This window comes from Dictyostelium discoideum, assembly GCF_000004695.1.
Source record: "Dictyostelium discoideum AX4 chromosome 5 chromosome, whole genome shotgun sequence".
In the NCBI taxonomy this organism is placed as follows: Eukaryota; Evosea; class Eumycetozoa; order Dictyosteliales; family Dictyosteliaceae; genus Dictyostelium; species Dictyostelium discoideum.
Genome location: NC_007091.3, coordinates 1,041,285 through 1,059,490, shown reverse-complemented (window position 1 = coordinate 1,059,490; position 18,206 = coordinate 1,041,285). Strand labels below are relative to the sequence as shown.

General features: G+C 24.5%; 5 protein-coding genes across 5 annotated transcripts; 2 read left to right on the top strand and 3 right to left on the bottom strand.

The window, feature by feature from the left end:
* Positions 1-210: 210 nt before the first annotated feature.
* On the bottom strand, positions 211-1,401 carry DDB_G0288111 (hypothetical protein; the record flags this gene model as incomplete). Its single annotated transcript, XM_631793.1, has 4 exons — positions 211-408; positions 486-644; positions 737-1,085; positions 1,391-1,401. 4 exons carry the CDS (start codon positions 1,399-1,401, stop codon positions 211-213), a joined length of 717 nt encoding a protein of 238 aa, XP_636885.1.
* Positions 1,402-1,842: 441 nt separating this feature from the next.
* On the top strand, positions 1,843-8,279 carry DDB_G0288073 (hypothetical protein; the record flags this gene model as incomplete). Its single annotated transcript, XM_631792.1, has 4 exons — positions 1,843-2,026; positions 2,121-2,225; positions 2,370-2,713; positions 2,799-8,279. 4 exons carry the CDS (start codon positions 1,843-1,845, stop codon positions 8,277-8,279), a joined length of 6,114 nt encoding a protein of 2,037 aa, XP_636884.1.
* A 603-nt stretch (positions 8,280-8,882) lies between these two features.
* On the top strand, positions 8,883-10,729 carry dst4 (STE20 family protein kinase; the record flags this gene model as incomplete). The annotated part of the gene is made up of 3 exons (XM_631791.1): positions 8,883-8,971; positions 9,081-9,533; positions 9,814-10,729. 3 exons carry the CDS (start codon positions 8,883-8,885, stop codon positions 10,727-10,729), a joined length of 1,458 nt encoding a protein of 485 aa, XP_636883.1.
* Positions 10,730-11,070: 341 nt separating this feature from the next.
* On the bottom strand, positions 11,071-14,319 carry DDB_G0288069 (hypothetical protein; the record flags this gene model as incomplete). Its single annotated transcript, XM_631790.1, has 1 exon — positions 11,071-14,319. The coding sequence occupies one exon, from the start codon at positions 14,317-14,319 to the stop codon at positions 11,071-11,073; it is 3,249 nt and encodes a 1,082-aa protein (XP_636882.1).
* An 866-nt stretch (positions 14,320-15,185) lies between these two features.
* On the bottom strand, positions 15,186-17,443 carry DDB_G0288109 (hypothetical protein; the record flags this gene model as incomplete). Its single annotated transcript, XM_631789.2, has 2 exons — positions 15,186-15,331; positions 15,448-17,443. 2 exons carry the CDS (start codon positions 17,441-17,443, stop codon positions 15,186-15,188), a joined length of 2,142 nt encoding a protein of 713 aa, XP_636881.1.
* Between the last annotated feature and the right edge of the window lie 763 nt (positions 17,444-18,206).

Here is an 18,206-nt window from a genome sequence, read left to right as displayed (position 1 = left end):
ACAAAAAAAAAAAAATAATAATAATAATTAATAAATAATGTACATCCTTTATTATTTTCAATAATATGATTGAAATATAAAATTTAATAAATAATTTCTTTTTTTTTTTTTTTTTTTCATTTTATTAATCCTTTTTTTTTTTTTTTCTTATTTACAAGTTTTCTTTTTTTTTTTTTTTTTTACTTTTTTTGGAAAAAATAGTGATAATTATCATTTTGAATTACCACACAATAAATAAAATGTAAAGAATGTGCAAACAGTAAATAAATCCAATGTCATTCTTATTGGTGAAAACCAAATTATTATTAATAATGAAACTGTATTTGGATGCCTCATAATTGAATATAATCTATTCTTTTCTTCAATTGGTAATTCATATTCTTTATTTTTTATGCAATGACTCCAAACCTAAATATGTGTGGGGAGGAATTATTAGTATTTCATAAACATATTCATTTATTTATAGTTAATTAATTATTACTTACCTGTGAAATTCCAAAGAATTCGAAAAAGTTTAAAAATAAAAAAAATTCAAATAAAATTATAATTAAAAATATTGTTTTTAAAGTTGATAAATTTGATTCATACTTTGATAAATCCCATATTATGAATGAATTAACCGATTGCCAATTTGAAATCATAAACTTTAAAAATAAAAATAAAAATAAAACTGGTTAGTTTCTAAAATAATTTAAAAAAAAAAAAAAAAAAAAAATTTAAAAAAATTATTTGTTACCTCAATAGTTAATGATGTGAAAAAGTTATACATTGATCTTTGTAATGGACGAAAAAAATTAGAACTTGAAATAAATGATTTATAGCCACTTGATGCCATAAAACTGTGTTGAAATATAAATACTGATATTAATACACTATTAAAAAATATATCTTTAATTTGATCAAATGTAGGTACACCAGTAAATAAATTAATTGTAACATTATTATTATTATTTTGATTATTATTATTTTGATTATTATTATTAATATCACTTTTAGTTGAAAATGTTAATAATTGTAAAAGGTGATATAATGTTAACCACGTCACCAATGTAAATATTGTGGCAAGTGAAATTTTTAAAAGTTTACTAATAAAATTAATTATTTTATTGAATATATTATTTATAGTAATTATATTTGATTTTTGGTTTCTAATTGAATGTTGTTGACTATTTATCATTTCTTAAGCGCCCAATTTTATTTATCTGTTAAACACAAAAATGCAAAAAAAAAAAAAAAAAAAAAAAAAAAAAAAGGGAAACAAAAAATTTGAATTTAAAAAAAAAAAATAAAAAAAAAAAAAATAAAAAAAAAAAGTAAAAATAAAAAAAATAAATTAGATTCAAAGAAAAAAAATAGATTGGAATGGTAATTATTTAAAAAATATATTTACTTTGGTTCCATACATTTATTAATTAATTAAGAATATTAAAAATAAAAAAAAATAATAAAAAAAATGAAATAGGTGAAAATCAAAATTTATTTATTTGAAGTTTCAACAAAAAAATAAAAATAAAAAAAAAAATTTTTTTTTGAACTTTTTAAAAAATTTTTTTTTATTTTTCTATTTTTTTATTTTTTTTTTTTATTTTTTTTATAGTTGTTGCATTTCATTTATTTGTTTATATATAAACAATTTCGGGTTTTGTACTATTTATAATATTTAAGAAAAAGTAAAGCTTAAAACTTAAAAAAATATAAAAATAAAAAACTTTTATTTAGATTAAAATCTTTCACAAACATAAATAGAATTAAATAGACAATAAAATAATAATCAACAATAAAACAATAATACCCAATAAAAAAAATAAAATAAAATAAAAACATACATATTACCATTGAAAAATGACATCTGTTAGTGATTCAAATAATCAATGGAGTTGTAGTTTTTTATCAAGAGATGAATACAATCAATTCATTGCAACGAATCCGATTGGTATCATATTAAAAGCTGAATTTAAAATTAGGCAATTAAATCAAACCTTAGAATCAATTCAAGCCAAATCTCAAGTTGAAGTTACAAATTCTCGTATGTAAAATAACTATAATAAAAATAGAAATTAAAATTAAAATCACATTACTAATATTTCTTATTTACTTTATTTTTTATTATTTTTTTTCAGAGCAATTATTTCAACAATTAGAAAAAGATTATATGGATTCCAAAAAAGATGTTGAGCAATTAAATAAACAAAATATTACAATTAAAAAAGATTTACAATCATTAAGTATGTCTCAAATATTGATTAAAATAAAATAAAAAAATTAAAAAAAAAAAAAAAAAAAAAAAAACAAAAAAACTAATTTATAATGTGGGGTAATAATAGCTCAAAAAAATGAAGAACTTAATATAGATTTACATAAATATAAAGAATTATCAATTGAAAGAGAATCAAAATCAAATACATTAAATAGATTTATAGATGAATTACAACAAGAGAAATCAAATCTTCATTCAATAATAGAAAGAAAAGAAAAAGATTTAAAAGAAGAGACAGAAACAGTATCAAAATTAACCGAAAGATTAAATGAATTTATTAAAGAGAAATCTGATTTAAAATCAAAATTGATCACTGTAGAGAATGAAAATTCATCAAATGAATTCCAAATTCAACGTTTAAAACAAGAAGTTAATGAATTAAGAAAACAAACAACATTTTTAGAAGATAGTCAAAAACAAACTACAAATAATTTATTTAATGAAATTAAAGAATTAGTAAGTAAATGATGATAATAATAATTTTTTTTTTAAAATCTATTAATAAATAATTTTTTTTTTTTTTTTTTTTTTTTTATATTAGAAATCATTTAATTTAGAATTAAAATTAAAAAATGAAAATCAAGCAGATGAAATATTAAAATTGAATCAAATTAATCAAAATTTAAAGAAACAAACTAGTGAACTTGAAAAGAAAAATCAACAATTGAATGAAGAGATTAAAAAGATTACAACGGAAAAGGTTCAAATGACAAGTTCATTCGAGACAGAATTAAATTCTCAAAAGAATTTAGCATCACTTTACCAAGAGAGATCAGAGGAATCTAGTAAAAAGGTGACATTATTACAAAATAGATTGGATGCATTAAAGGAAGCAGATAAAAAACTTAGAAAGGAACATGAAGATGCATATCATAAAATGGAGGAAGCATACGATATTTTAGAGGCAGACTATCAAAAAGTGATAAAGGAATTTGATGAATTTAAACAACATACCCAAGCCAACGCTCAAAATCAATCATTCAATGGCGTTGGTTCCTCATCTGATTTATCACAAATGGATATACCAATACTTTCAGATACTGTAAAGGAGAGATTATCAGATGCAACCACATTGGGTAGTCGTGATGAATTACGTAGGGAATTATTGGATATGATTCAAAGATATGATGATCTCACAAAGATTGCATTGAATGAAAAGAAAGAGAAACGTTACGTCCAAGATCATCTCTCACATATCTTGAGAGAGGTCGAAAAGAAGGCACCATTAATTCATGAGCAAAATCGTGAATATCAACGTCTCTTGAAGAGTCAAGAGAAACTCTTAAATAGTTATCAACAATTACAATCTCAAAAGGAAACATTATCATTAAAAGTCACCACCATATCATCAGAAAATAATAAATTGAAACAAGAGATAAACGATCTTCAAAAACAAATTAGATGTTTATTACAAGAAGCTTTGGAAAAGAAACAATTACAATCACAATCACAATTAAATAAATCACAATTTAATGGTCAGCAATCAACATTATTTGGAAATAGTGTATTAAATAATTCAACCTCAACCTCATCAGATGATTCAATCATACCAGATTCATTAATTACTTTTACAAACATTGAAGAACTTCAATTAAGAAATCAAGATCTTCTTAGACAAATTAGAATCCTTTCTCAAGATATTCAATCTCATAATGAAAATGATAAAAAACTTGAAATGGCTTTGAAAGAATTGGATCATCTTAAGACTGCAAGAGAACGTCAAGCTGAAATGATTCAATCATTAGTTAAACAAAGAGATCATTATAAAAATGTAAGTTCTCCAAATTCTCAACCAATTAATCAAGTGGGTAATAATAACAACAATAATAGCAGTAGTGGTGGTATGATGACATTATCAGATTTATCATCTTCAACAAATGGTATGTTAAATGATAGTAGTATGAATGGTAGTATCAATAAAAATAATAATAATAATAATAGTATGAATGATAGTTTCAATAATAGTATTAAAAATAATAATAATAATAATAATAATAATAATAATAATTCATTATTATCATCTTCAACATTAATTCAACAACAACAATCAAATGAAATTTTAACACAAGAATTAGAAAAGATTAAACAATCATATCAATTACTTCAAAAAGATTATGAACAAGTTATGAAGGATAGATCAATTAGTGATAAGGAATTATTAGGAAAGATTGAACAAATGAGAGAACAAAACACTTCATTAAAGATTCAAATCTCACAAATTCAAAGTGAAAATACAATCTTTAAGGAGAGATTACAAATTTCAACCGATAGTGTTAAGAATCAATCACAAGATTTGGAACAATATCGTAAAAAGAATCAAGAATTAATGGATGCCGTTGTTAGACATCAACAATCCATTGAGAATTTAAATTCACAACTTTCACGTTCAGAGGAATTTAAATCACAAGCTGAACTACGTTTATCAAATATTAAAGGTGAGAATCAATTAATTCGTGCATCTGAAGAACGTTTAATTGAAATGAACAAAACTTTATCATTGGAGAAACTTTCAATTGAAAATCTATTGGATAAAGTTAATCAATTGAATGCCTCAAAAGAATCCTCAGAGACAGAACTAAGAAGAAGAATTGAGAATGATTTAACTCTTTTGGAAACTCAACGTATTCAATTAAAGAAAGAATTGGATCAAGAGAAACAACAACATAAAGAAACCTCAATAGCAATGACTCATCAAATCAATGAATCTCGTGAACGTTTCGAAAAGAAAGAAAAAGAATTATCAGATCTTAAAGAATCTATCATTAAATTAAAAGTTTCTGAACAAACTTTACTACAAAAGATTACATTTTTAGAAAATCAATTAAATCAATCAGAATTAAGATATAATACTATAATTGAAAGAACTCAATCAAATCAATTAACAATTTCACCAACTACTTCTTCTACTTTATCAACTAATAATAATAATAATAATAATCAACAACAAAAACTACAACAACAACAACAACAACAACAAGATAATTTAGATTTATCACTTGCTAAATCTGAAATTGAAAGTTTAAAGGATTTATTAGCACAAGAAAAAGATAATATTGTTCATTATAAGAGTATTGCAATTTCAAATGAAAATGATTTATCACAATTAAAAGAAGAATATACAAAAACAAAGGTAGAATTAGAGGAAAGATTAAAAGATGCACAAGCAGAATTAGCTAAAAGTCAAGAAACTATTAAAGAACAACAAATTAAATTGGAGAAATTAGAAAACTTCTCTTCAAGCCATCAAAAGGATATTAATTCAATCATTGCAGAGAAGGATTCAATTTTGGCTGAAAAACAACAACTCTATGAAAAGATTCAACAATTGACAAAAGATCAACAATTGGCATTGGATGAAGCTAAATTACAACATCAACTTTGTAGAAAAGCAACTGAAAACTATGAACGTGAGGTTGTGTTACATGCTGAGGATATTAAAGTACTTCCAAAGCTTAGAGATGATTTGGTAGAAGCTAGAAAAACCATTAACCAAATGCAAATAAAGATTGATTCAAACTCTCAAGAATTGGAACAAGCCAAACAATCTTGGATTCAACAAGAGCAATTGTTGAAACAACAAATTCAAGAATTGGAAGAACGTCTCAAGGATCTTAAGCATCATAATAATTTATTACATAGTCAAATTGAGAATATTAATCAACAAACTCAACAAATTGATAGATATAGTCAATTATCATCATCATCAAGTGTTGGTAATGGTTTGGTTCAAGTTAGTGAGGATGAAATTAATAATCTCAAGGAATTGGTTCAAGTTCAAGCAAGAGAACAAAAGATCACCGAAGTTAAGAATGAATCATTGCAACAAGAGAATATTCGTTTGAAATCAACCATCGCTGCCAATCAAAAAGCAATTGAAACCGTCACAAAGAAACTTCAAGAAGAACAAGAGAATATGCGTACTCTTACCGTTAGCACTAGAAAACATCAAGAGGTGTTGGCTCAATTAGAACAAATGAATCTATTCAAAGAGAGTAATATCATGTTAAAGGATGAAACTAGAAAATTGGGTGCTCAAGTTCAAGAATTACAAGAGAAATTAAAACAATCTCAAGATCATCTCTTACCTCTAACCGAATCCAATAAGAAACTTTTAGCAGAGAATCAAATACTTCACAATGAAATCGAGGCCCAAAAGATTGAAATCACCAATTGGTCTGGTAAAGTTCAGAAATTATTAAATAAATATCAATCCATCGATCCTGAAGTACATCAAAAACTTTTGGAAACCAATGAAACTACAATTCGTGAGAATCAAGAATTAACACAACAATTGGAGGATTTGAAGAAACAATTGGAGGACTTGAAGAAACAATTGGAGGATAACAAGAAACAATATGAAGACTTAAAGAAACATACCAAACATTGGAAAGAAGAAGCTGTAAAATTCAAAAAAGATAAATTAGAATTGGATCAATCGTTAACTCAACAAAAGGAATTATTTTCAACCACAAAACAACAATTGGATTCAAACACAGCAACCAATGAACAAACTCTTAAAGAGAATCAAGAATTAAGAAAGAAAATTCAAATCGCCAACGCAAATAAACAAGCCAATAAACAACAAATTCAACAACAACAGGCAAATAATGAAGAAATTGAAGCATTAAAGAAACAATTAGAAGATACTAGAAAATTAGCTGAGGATTATAAGAAACTAGCTGATGATTATAAAAAATTAACTGATGAAGCAAAATCAAAATTAAAAGTTTTTGAATCAATGAAAAAAGCTTCAGCTTTAAATAATGCCAATAATATTAATAATAATAATAATAATACCACTCCAACTGTTGTTTCAACTCCAACTACTCCAACCACTACAAATATACTTGCACCACCTGTTACTCCAACCCCTATAACTCCAACCACTACAACCTCAACTACAATAATACCAGCAACCGCCACTAATATAGCAACACCAATCCCACCACCTGTACCAGTTGAACAACCAAAAAAACGTGTCATAAAAAGGCAACCAACACCTGGAATGTCTTCATTTTTAAGTAATATGTCAAATGTTGCAAATACTACCACAACCACTACTCCAACTACTACCACTGTTACTTCACCTGCCATTCCAACTACCCCAACCCCAGCAATCTTTAAACAAACCCCTGTACTTTCACCACAATCAATCTCAACCACTGCCACCATAACACCAACACCAAGTATTTTCTCTTCACAACCATCTATATTTGGTCAACAATCATCATTATTTACTCCAACTATCGCTACTACCAGTACACCAACTCAAATTACACCTGCAACCAATACTGAATCAGTTGGAACAACTTCAACCACTGATATTCAACCAGAATCACCAATACTTACAAATGATGATTCAAATATAATAGATGATGATGAAAATGCTGAAGAATTGGAAGAATCAGTACATACATCAAAGAAACAAAAGATGGTTGATGGTTCAACAACTGCAATCACAATCTCTGATGATGAAGGTGAGATAGATGATTCTAATGATACCGATAAGTTGGATGAAGAAGGTGAAATCGATGATTCAATCAACCAAGATGATGAAAATCAAATGATTGATGAAAATAATAATACCAACGAAAGTCAATCAATTTCAAGCTCACCATCTTCAACTCCAAATACTACTGCCTCAACTATTGGAGGTGAATCAACCACCACCACTACTAACAATAATAATAATAATAATAATAATAATAATAATAATAATAATAATAATAATAATAATAATAATACCAATACTACAATTCCAACCACTCCAACTCCAATTCCAACAACAACCACCGTCACGACACCAAACCAACCAAAGAAAAGATTAAGATTAAAAACTGCCCAAACACCAATTCCATCAAATATATTACCACCATCTTTAACTCCAACCACTAAAATCACAAAAAGACCTCCAATAAGAGTAAAACCTGAAGATCAAACAACAACCTCAACACCTGACGAAACTGTCGACAATAATACTAACGACACAATAACTCAAGATAATCAACCATCGCAAGAATAAAATAAATATATATACATAAAAAAAAAAAAAAAGAAAAAAAAAAAAAGAAAAAAAAAAAAAGTGTCTAAGTGCATATGATTTTTGTTATTTATTTTTTAATTTTTTTTATTTTTTTTAATTTTTTTTTTTTCTGAAACTTGAAATTTTGTAAAATATCTATCTTTGTCAAGCCATTCAAAATCAGATTGGACAGCGGCGCCTGCTAAAAAATGTTTTTTTTTTTTTTTTAATTTTAAATTTTTTTTTTTTTTTTTTTTTTTTTTTTTTTTTTTTGATTATATGTAAAAATTTCAAAATAAAAAAAAAAAAAGTTTTTTAAAATTGCAATTAACTAAAAAAAATAATAAAAAAAAAAATCACACCCACAAAACGCACTCTTACAATTTATATAATTATAATAATACCAATACAAAATATATCAGTACTAGAAGAAAAAAAATAAAAAAAAATAAAAAAAATTTTAACATTATAAATATTTAAAAAGTTTACATAAAAAAAAAAAATAAGAAAAAAACAGAATTTTTAGGAAAAGAAGAAATAATAATAAAAATAAGTTTATTAAAAATTATTTTAATCTATAAAATAAACAAATAAAAGAAAAAAATGGATAATGTAGATAAAACTATGAAATCTGAAATCTCAGAAGAAGATCCAGAACAATTATTTAGAGTTTTAGAAGTTATTGGTCAAGGGTAATATATATATAATATAAATAAAAAAAATAAAAAAATAAAATAAAATAAAATAAAATATATATTATCAAATATTAATAAGTATATATATATAAATTATTATGATCAGATCATTTGGAGTTGTATGTACGTGTATAAATACAGTTAATAATGAAGTTGTGGCAATTAAATTTTTAGAGATGGAAGGAGAAGAGAATTCTTCATTAAAGAAAGAGATTACAATTTTAAAGAATACAGTTCGTTGTCCATACATTGTCAAATACCATGGTTGTTATATAAAAGAGAATAATCTAATGATTGTTATGGAATATTGTGATGGTGGTAGTATTTTAGATATAATGCAAATGTGTTCCATAACACTTACAGAGGCACAAATCGCTGCCATACTCTATCAAATAGTAGAGGGTCTTGTATATCTTCATTCAAATAAAATTTTACATCGTGATATTAAAGCTGGTAATGTCTTGGTAAATAAACTGGGTCAAGCTAAATTGGCTGATTTTGGTGTTTCTGCAATCCTTGTAAATACTGGTTTTAAACAAAAAACTGTTGTTGGTTCTCCGTAAGTATTTTTTAATTTTATTTTATTATTAATATATTACTAATATCTTTTATAATTAATTAATAAATTATAAAATAATAAATACTAATATTTATATCTATATTAATATTATTATTATCATTATTATTACTATTATTATTATTATTATTATTATCATTATTATTATTATTATTATTATTATTATTATTATTATTATTATTATTATTATTATTATTATTATTATTATTATTATTATTATTATTATATCATGTGATAATTAAAAAAAAAAAAAAAAAAAAAGATATTGGATGTCACCAGAAGTTATATCACCACCAAAAGGATCGAATGGATATGATAGTAAAGCAGATATTTGGTCTTTAGGTATAACAGCGATAGAGATGGCAGAATCAAAACCACCATTATTTAATTTAAATCCAGTTAAAGTTATATTTGTTATTCCATTTAGACAAGCACCAACATTAGAGGTACCTGGTAATTGGTCACCAGAATTTAATGATTTCATTTCAGTTTGTTTAAATAAAGAGGCCGATAAAAGACCATCAGCAGTGGATTTATTGAATCATCCTTTCATAAAGAAAGGAAAAGAACATTCACAACCAACCATCAGTGAAATGGTAGAACAATGTATACCAACCATGAAAGAATATAGGAGAAAGAAAGCAGAGGAAGAAGAAGCAGAAGAGGCAGAAGAGGGTGATGATTATGATGATGTTAATGGCGGTGGTGATGAAAGACAACACGGTTCATCTGTTTCTTCAGCTGGACTTCAAAAAGGAACTTTACTTAAAATTAATACAATCACTCAAAGAGCCACCGTTATGAGAGAGGATGGAACTGAAGATACCTCAAATAATGGTGGTACATTTATTTATAATAACAATAATAATAATAGTAGTAAAACTTCAAGTTCTGGTACTGTTGTATTTTCCAAGAATGGTTCAATCATTAAAAATGATGATGATGACGATGACGATATTGAAGAGGGTGGTTTTGATTCAGGTTCGGTTGTATTTAAGGGTTCAACTTTAGTTGAAAAGTTTGAAAGTATGAAATTAAAATATAATAAAAGACGACAACAACAAGAAAGTAGTGACGAAGAAGATGAAGAAGATGAAGATGATGAAGATGATGAAGAGGGTGGTTTTGATTCAGGTTCAGTTGTTTACACAAAATCACCTGTGAATCAAGATGATTAAAAAAAAAAAAAAGAAATAATAAAAAATAAAAAATAAAAAGTAAACAAAAAAAATTAGTAAAAAAAAGAAATAGAAAAAAAACAAAAAAAGAACAAGAATTTTTATTTTTTTTTTTTATCTTTTTTTAATACACACAGCGCTTTTAGTTTTTCATTTTTTTTTTTTTATTTTCTGTAAATCTATTTTTACTTCCCAAAAAATCGGAGATGATCGGATAAAGATATTTTTATGAATTTTTTGAAAAAAAAAAAAAAAAATGATTGGAAATAAATAAAAATAAAATTATATTAATAAAAATAAAATTTTATAAATACACAAAAAAATAAATGTTTATTAATTTATTATTTAACTGATTTCTCTTTTTTCTTTTCTTCTTTTTCACGCTTTTCTTTTTCTTTTTTCTCTACTTTTTCTTTTTTCTTTCTTTCTTCTTTTTCACGTTTTTCTTTTTCTTTTAGTTCCTTTTCAATTTTTTCTTTTTCTTTCTTTTCTTCTTTTGTTAAAGATGCAGAAGATTTATTTAATGTATCATCTTTTTCTTTCTTTTCTTCTTTTGAAGAGGATGGTGAGGATGGTACAGCTTTCTTTAATAATGAACCGATACCACTACTTATACTTTGTCTTCTACTGACACTTGTTGGTGGTGGAGTTACTGAACCATTGCTTTCATTTAAATTGTCAGTTGAAGTATTATTATTATTATTATTATTATTATTATTATTATTATTATTATTATTATTATTATTATTATTAGTATTATTGTGATTTAAATTTGAAGAGGAGCTATTATTTGAAGAGTTTGAAGTGCTAGAATTTGATCTTGAACGAGCGGCAGCAGCTTCACTTTTTAGAGAGGCTAAACGTGCTTTTTCAGCTTCAAGTTCTTCTCTCTCCTCTTTTAATAATTGAATTTCAATTTCTTTTGATTTTTTTTCTTGTTCATCAAATAATCTTTGTTGTTCTTGTTGTAATTTCTCTAATCTCTCTTTTTCTTGATTTTCGATTCTTTGTTTTTCTTTTTCAATATTTTCTTTTTCAATTCTTTCTTTTTCATCATCAATCTTCTTTTGTTCATCTCTAATTCTTTTTAATTCTAATTTTTGTTCTTCTTCTTGTTCCTTTAGTTTTCTTAATTTTTCTGCTTCTTCTTCTTCTTCTGCTTTTTGTTTTTCTAATTCAATTCTTTCTTTTTCTTTTTCTTCTTTTTCTTTTTCTTCTTTTTCTTTTTCTTCTTTTTCTTTTTCTTCTTTTTCTTCTTTTTCTTTTTGTTGTTGTTGTTGTTTTAATAATAACTCTTCTTCATTTCTTTTGTTTTCTAATTCTTCTTTTTCTAATTTCTCTTTTTCTAATTTCTCTTTTTCTAATTTCTCTCCATTTTCTAATCTTTCTTTTTCTAATCTTTCTTTTTCTAATCTTTCATTTTCTAATCTTTCATTTTCTAATCTTTCATTTTCTAATCTTTCATTTTCTAATCTTTCATTTTCTAATCTTTCATTTTCTAATTTCTCTTTTTCTAATTTCTCTTTTCCCAATCTTTCATTTTCTAATTTTTCATTTTCCAATCTTTCTTTTTCTAATTTTTCTTTTTCTAATTTTTCTTGTTTATCTTTTTTAATTTTATCTAATAGTTGTTTTTCTTTTAATTCACGTTCTTGTTGAACCAATTCACGTTCTTTTGCTAAACGTTCAACAGTTAATCTTTCTTTTTCTTCTCTATCAGCTCTTTCTTTTTGTTTTTTCTCTTCTCTTAATCTACGTTCATTTTCTAATTTTGCTTCTCTCTCTTGTTCTAATTTCTTTTTCTCTTGTTCTTTTTTCTCTTCCTCTAATTTTCGTTGCCTCTCCATTTCAATTCTTTTTTCTTCTTTTTCTTTTTCTTCTTTACGCTTTTTTTCCATTGCAATTCTCTTGTCTTCATCTTCTTGTTTTTTCTTTTCCAATGCAATCCTTTTCTCTTCATCCTCTTGTTTTTTCTTTTCCAATGCAATTCTTTTCTCTTCTTCTTTACGTTTTTTTTCTTCTTCTTGTTTCTTCTTTTCATTTGCTATTCTTTTTTCCTCATCTTCTAATCTTTTTTTTTCAGCTATTGCCTCTTCTTGTTGTTTACGTTGTTTTTCTTTTTCATCATCTTCTTTTTGTTTTTTTGAATTTTCAGATGATAAAGTGGAAGAAGTATCAATTTGTTTAGCACTTTTTGAAGATTTTAAATTTGATTTTTTATTTTTACCATTATCTTCATCAGAACTATCAGAACTATCAGAACTTGCATCACTATCATCACTATCAACGGCATCATCATCGTCATCGTCATCGTCATCATCATCATCAGAACTATCTTCATTCATTTGATCCAACATGAATTGTAATTCTTCAACTTTTTTCTTCATTCTCTTTAGATTATATTCAGCATCAACACGACGTTGTGATTCTTTATTTAGATTATCATACATTCTTTGTTCGATATCTTTAATTTTCTTTTCATATTCTACAGCACTATCTCTAAAAGAGTCACCACGTTGTTTCTCTTTGAAACAAGATTCTTCAGTTTGCTTTAACTTTTCAGAAGATAATTGAATCTCGTGAGTGAGATCATCAGTTCTTGATTCTAAATCTTGTACTGATAAACGTAACTTTTCAATTGTATCTTGTGCTTTTGATTGATCGGCTTCAATCTTATCTATAATTTTAATTAACAATGATTTTGTAATCATTTTAATAGAGGCATCTCTAAATTTATTTGTCCATTTTTCATCAGTTAATAGAATTAAATCTAAACCAATTAAATCTTCAATCTTTTTAATCTCTTCTAAACTATTCAATATAATTTGTTCAGTTGATAATAAATTCGATGAACTACCATGTGATGGTAATGTTGGTGAAGTTGGTGTCATTGCACTATTTGGTGGTGTTGTACCATTACTACTACCATTATAACCATTATTATTTAAATTAAAAGAATTCTCTTTTCTTGGTGATGACGATGGTGTGACAACCAATGTAGTACTTGAACTACCATTAGCATTACCATTACCATTGGGTGTACCTGGTATAAGCTTTGATAAACCAGAGAATAATTTATTACCATTTTGTTGCTGCTGTTGGTGTGATTTTTGTTGTTGTCTTTTAACTTCTAATGAAACTTCTTTATTGAAATCTTTTTGATTTTGAATCATTCTTAAACGAGTATCTTCAAGAATCTCTTTTAATTTTACATTCTCATCAGCCATTTCACCAAATAGTTCAGACATTGTTTGAATTCTTCTTTCCAATTCTTGTGATTTCTTTCTTTCTTTTAACATTTCTTCATCTTTGTGACTTGTAATCTCATGTAATCCCTCGATTACTTTATTGGTGCTATCTTCAGTTTTCTTTGCTTCATCGGTTAATTTCTTTATTGTTGAATTTAAATCTGTATTCTCTTCTGATTTCTCTTGTAAACAAAATACAATCGCTGATATCTTTCTTTCATATTCATCTCTAACCTCTTCAATCACTTTATTTCTCGTGAATTCTTCTTTTGATAAATTACTTGAAATACTATTACTAATTGAAGCTGATCCACCACTAATACTATTACTTCTACCACTCATTTCTTTTTTTTTTTTTTTCAAATTTTTTTTTTCCTATTATTTCCCAATTATTTTAATTATTATTTAATTTTACATATATTACTAATATTATTATTATTATTATTATTGTTATTGTTATTACTATAATTATTGATATCTTTTTTTTTTTTTTTTTTTTTTTTTTTAGATATTTAATATTGGTAATAGTGTGTGTTGTTAAAAATTTAATTTAAAAAAAAAAAAAAAAAAAATGGGTAAAATTTCTTTTTTGTGAAAAAAAAATAAAAAAATAAAAAAATAAAAATTATAACCAAAATTAAAGATTTAATTTCAAAATCACAAAGATATATTTTAAAAAATAAAAAACTTTTAATAATAAAAACAATTATGTTGTTTTTTTTTTTTTTATATATATCTTTTTAATTTCGAAAAAAACAAAAATTAAAAAAAAAAAAATAAAAAAAAATAAAAAAAAAATAAAAGAAAAAAATTCAATTTAAAAAAAAAAAATAAAAAAAAATAAAAAATCTTTGAACCCTGTTTTCATGACAAATTATAACGTGATGAACGGAATGGGCTGGGCGAATCATTAAATATTGGGTTTAATTTTGCGCCATTATGGAAATTGAAAATAAAAAAATTTATTCCAAAAATGATGTGGGGCAATTTCACCAACACGAACGAAAATATTTTTTATTTTTTATTTTTTTTTTATTTATGGAAATATGATGGACCTCAATTATGATTATATTCTATTCTATTTATAATTTTTTTTTTTTTTAAATTATTTGTTTATTGTTTTTTTTTTTTTTTTTTTGTGTAATACATTGGTTTTTTTTTTTTTTTTTTTTTTTTTCCAAAATTTTTTTTTTTTTTTTTTCCAAGAATTATTTAAATAAATTTGTTTTTAAAGCATACGAAGATTGATCCTCTGTATCTGAACTGTAAGGTTTTTTTCTTTTTTTAGACTCTTCATCGTTTTTAACTTGTTTTCCTAGTATTAAAAGTGCTTCTAATTCATTAGAGGTTGGTACTAAAATAACAATAATAATAATAATATTAAAATAAAATAAAATTAATATCGAATCCAAAAGAGTTTTAAATTGTTAAAACTTTTTTTTTTTTTTTTTTTAATTTTTTAAAACCTACCATTACTATAACCATTAGATAATTGATTGCTTGTAGAGGTTGTTGAACCTATTGTTGGTAAAAAAGAAGAAGGAGAAATATTTTTATCTTTAATTTTTTTTGAAGAAGGTATATTGCTATTACTATTATTTAAATTGGTTCCAGATTGATTTGGTGAAAAGTTTTGGGAATGATTATTTGTTTGATTTGAGCTCTTCAAATCTTCAAAAACGATTCCTCTAAAAGTTTTACCACCTACAATAACCTCTGTTATAAATCCACCTATTTTACTATTCGCTCCATTACCATTACCAGAAACACCACCAAGATTACCCTTTATTCTAAATGTTGTAAAGTATTGACTTTGTTCAAGACGACCAGATAGATAACTGTCGATGTAACCTTGACTATTTGGATCTCGATCAATCATTGGATGTAAATTTTGAAACATATAATGATAAGACTCAATTTTTTTCTCATCAGATTCATTATCTAATTTTGGTGATCCACTACTACTATTGTTATTGTTATTGTTATTGTTATTATTATTATTATTATTATTATTATTATTATTATTATTATTATTATTATTATTATTATTATTATTATTAATATTGTTGTTATTATTATTATTGTGATGGTGATGATTGATACCAATACCTTTATTCATACTACTTGAATTAAATTTACCACTATTATTTATAACTTGATCAATATAATTAATTGGATTAATTGGATAATTATGTTCATCCTCACTACCACCACTAATACTACTATTATCATAACCACTAATTCCATTGAGTTGCGCCTCCTCTTGGTGCTTCATATGTTTTTTTGCTAAGTATTTGCTTTGTTTTCTTTCGAATTGTTGTAATTGTTGATTACCTCCGCCATTTTTTATAGTGTTGCCATTGTAGGAATACGATGATGAGAGATTAGCCAAACTACTCAATATTGAATTTTGGGAAAATGTTTGATTTATGGCATTATCAATATTTGAGTTTATATTATTACCATTGTTATTATTGTTATTATTATTGTTATTATTATTAATATTATTATTATTGTTATTATTATTATTATTATTATTATTATTATTATTATTATTATTATGACTATTACTAGTGTTACTATTTTGGTGAAATCCACTTCCATTAATATTACAATTATTTACATTATTATTGTTGTTGTTTGAGTTTGAGTTTGAATTTGAGTTTGAGTTTGAGTTTGAGTTTGAATTTGAGTTTGAATTTGAGTTTGAATTTGAGTTTGAGTTTGAACTATTTTGATTTGAATAGGGGTTTTGATGTTGAAGATGATGATGGTGTTGATTTTGTTGTTGTTGTTGTTGGTGTTGTTGTTGATGTTGTTGATTTGAATGAGAATAACTATGAGGTGGTGAGTGATTGTTGTTGTTGCCTCCCATGTGACCATTATTTCCATTACCAATTGGACTTTGTCTAGTCTTTTTACTTTCAGTTTGTTGTCTTATATAACATCTTTTACATTTATAAGATCGAGTGTAAAATTCACTAACTGGTAATTCTGGACTTGTACTCCACCAAAGTTCATGGTTTGCATGTGAACAAGTTTGATAACCGGGTTTAGAACTTGGTGGAGCACCACCATTGTTATTTTGTTGACCATGTTGCATTTGTTGATGTGAATTATTGTTGTTGTTGTTGTTGTTGTTACCATTATTATTATTATTATTAGTATTATTATTTGAAACAATACCACTTTCTGAAAGTGGAGTTGAAGGAGAAGAAGATGTTAATAAAGGTGATGGAGGAGATGATATACTTTGAGATGAATCACTCTTTACCATTGAACGTTGTTGTTGTTGCATTTGTTGGTGTTGTTGGTATGATGGAAGATTATTAACACCTGGACTGAATGAATGGTGGCTATTTGGACTGTGTGAATGTGAAGTAGGACTGGAGGGTGTGTGGTCCATACCATGTCCACTTCCCTGATTTCCACTACTATGGCTATGATATCTAGCGGAATCAATCATTGCTGGGAAAAGAAAAAAAAAAAAAAAAAAAAAAAAAAAAAAAAAAAGGAGTGGAAGGGTTTGTTTGTTTTTTTTTTTTTTACTTTTTTTTTTTTTTTTTTTTTTACCTTTTTTTTTTTTACCTTTTTTTGGTAACTTTATGATTTATTTTGGATTTTTTTTTTTTTTTTCTTTTTGGTAACTTTATGATTTATTTTTTATTTTTTTATTTTTTATTTTTATTATTTATTTATTTATTTTTTTTTTTTTTTTTCTTTGGTTACTTTTATAAAAATGAATTGGATTGCTTATGGAGGAGTGATGAAGGTTGCTTTTAAATTTTTTTTTTTTAATTTTTAAATTTTTTAATTTTTTTTTATTTTTTTTATTTTTTTTTTTTATTTTTTTTTTAAATTAAAAATTTTTGATTTTTATTTTTTTATTTTTTTATTTTTTTATTTTTTTTGATATCTAAAAATTATTTAATTTTTTTTTTTTTTTTTTTGTTCTTATTATTATTTTATTTTTAGTTAAATACACAACAGATAATAGCAATAGAAAAAGCGCTATTCACAACTATAAAAAAAAAAAAAAAAATATAGTATTTGTTTATTTAATTATTTGTTGAGTGGTGTCAATAATTAAAAAATATGTTTTTTTTTTTTTTTTTTAATTTTTATTTTTATTTTTTTTTTTTTTTTTTTTTTTTTTTTTTTAAAAAAATTTTTTTTTTATTTTTTTTATTTTTTTTATTTTTTTTTTTTTTATTTTTTATTTTATTTTT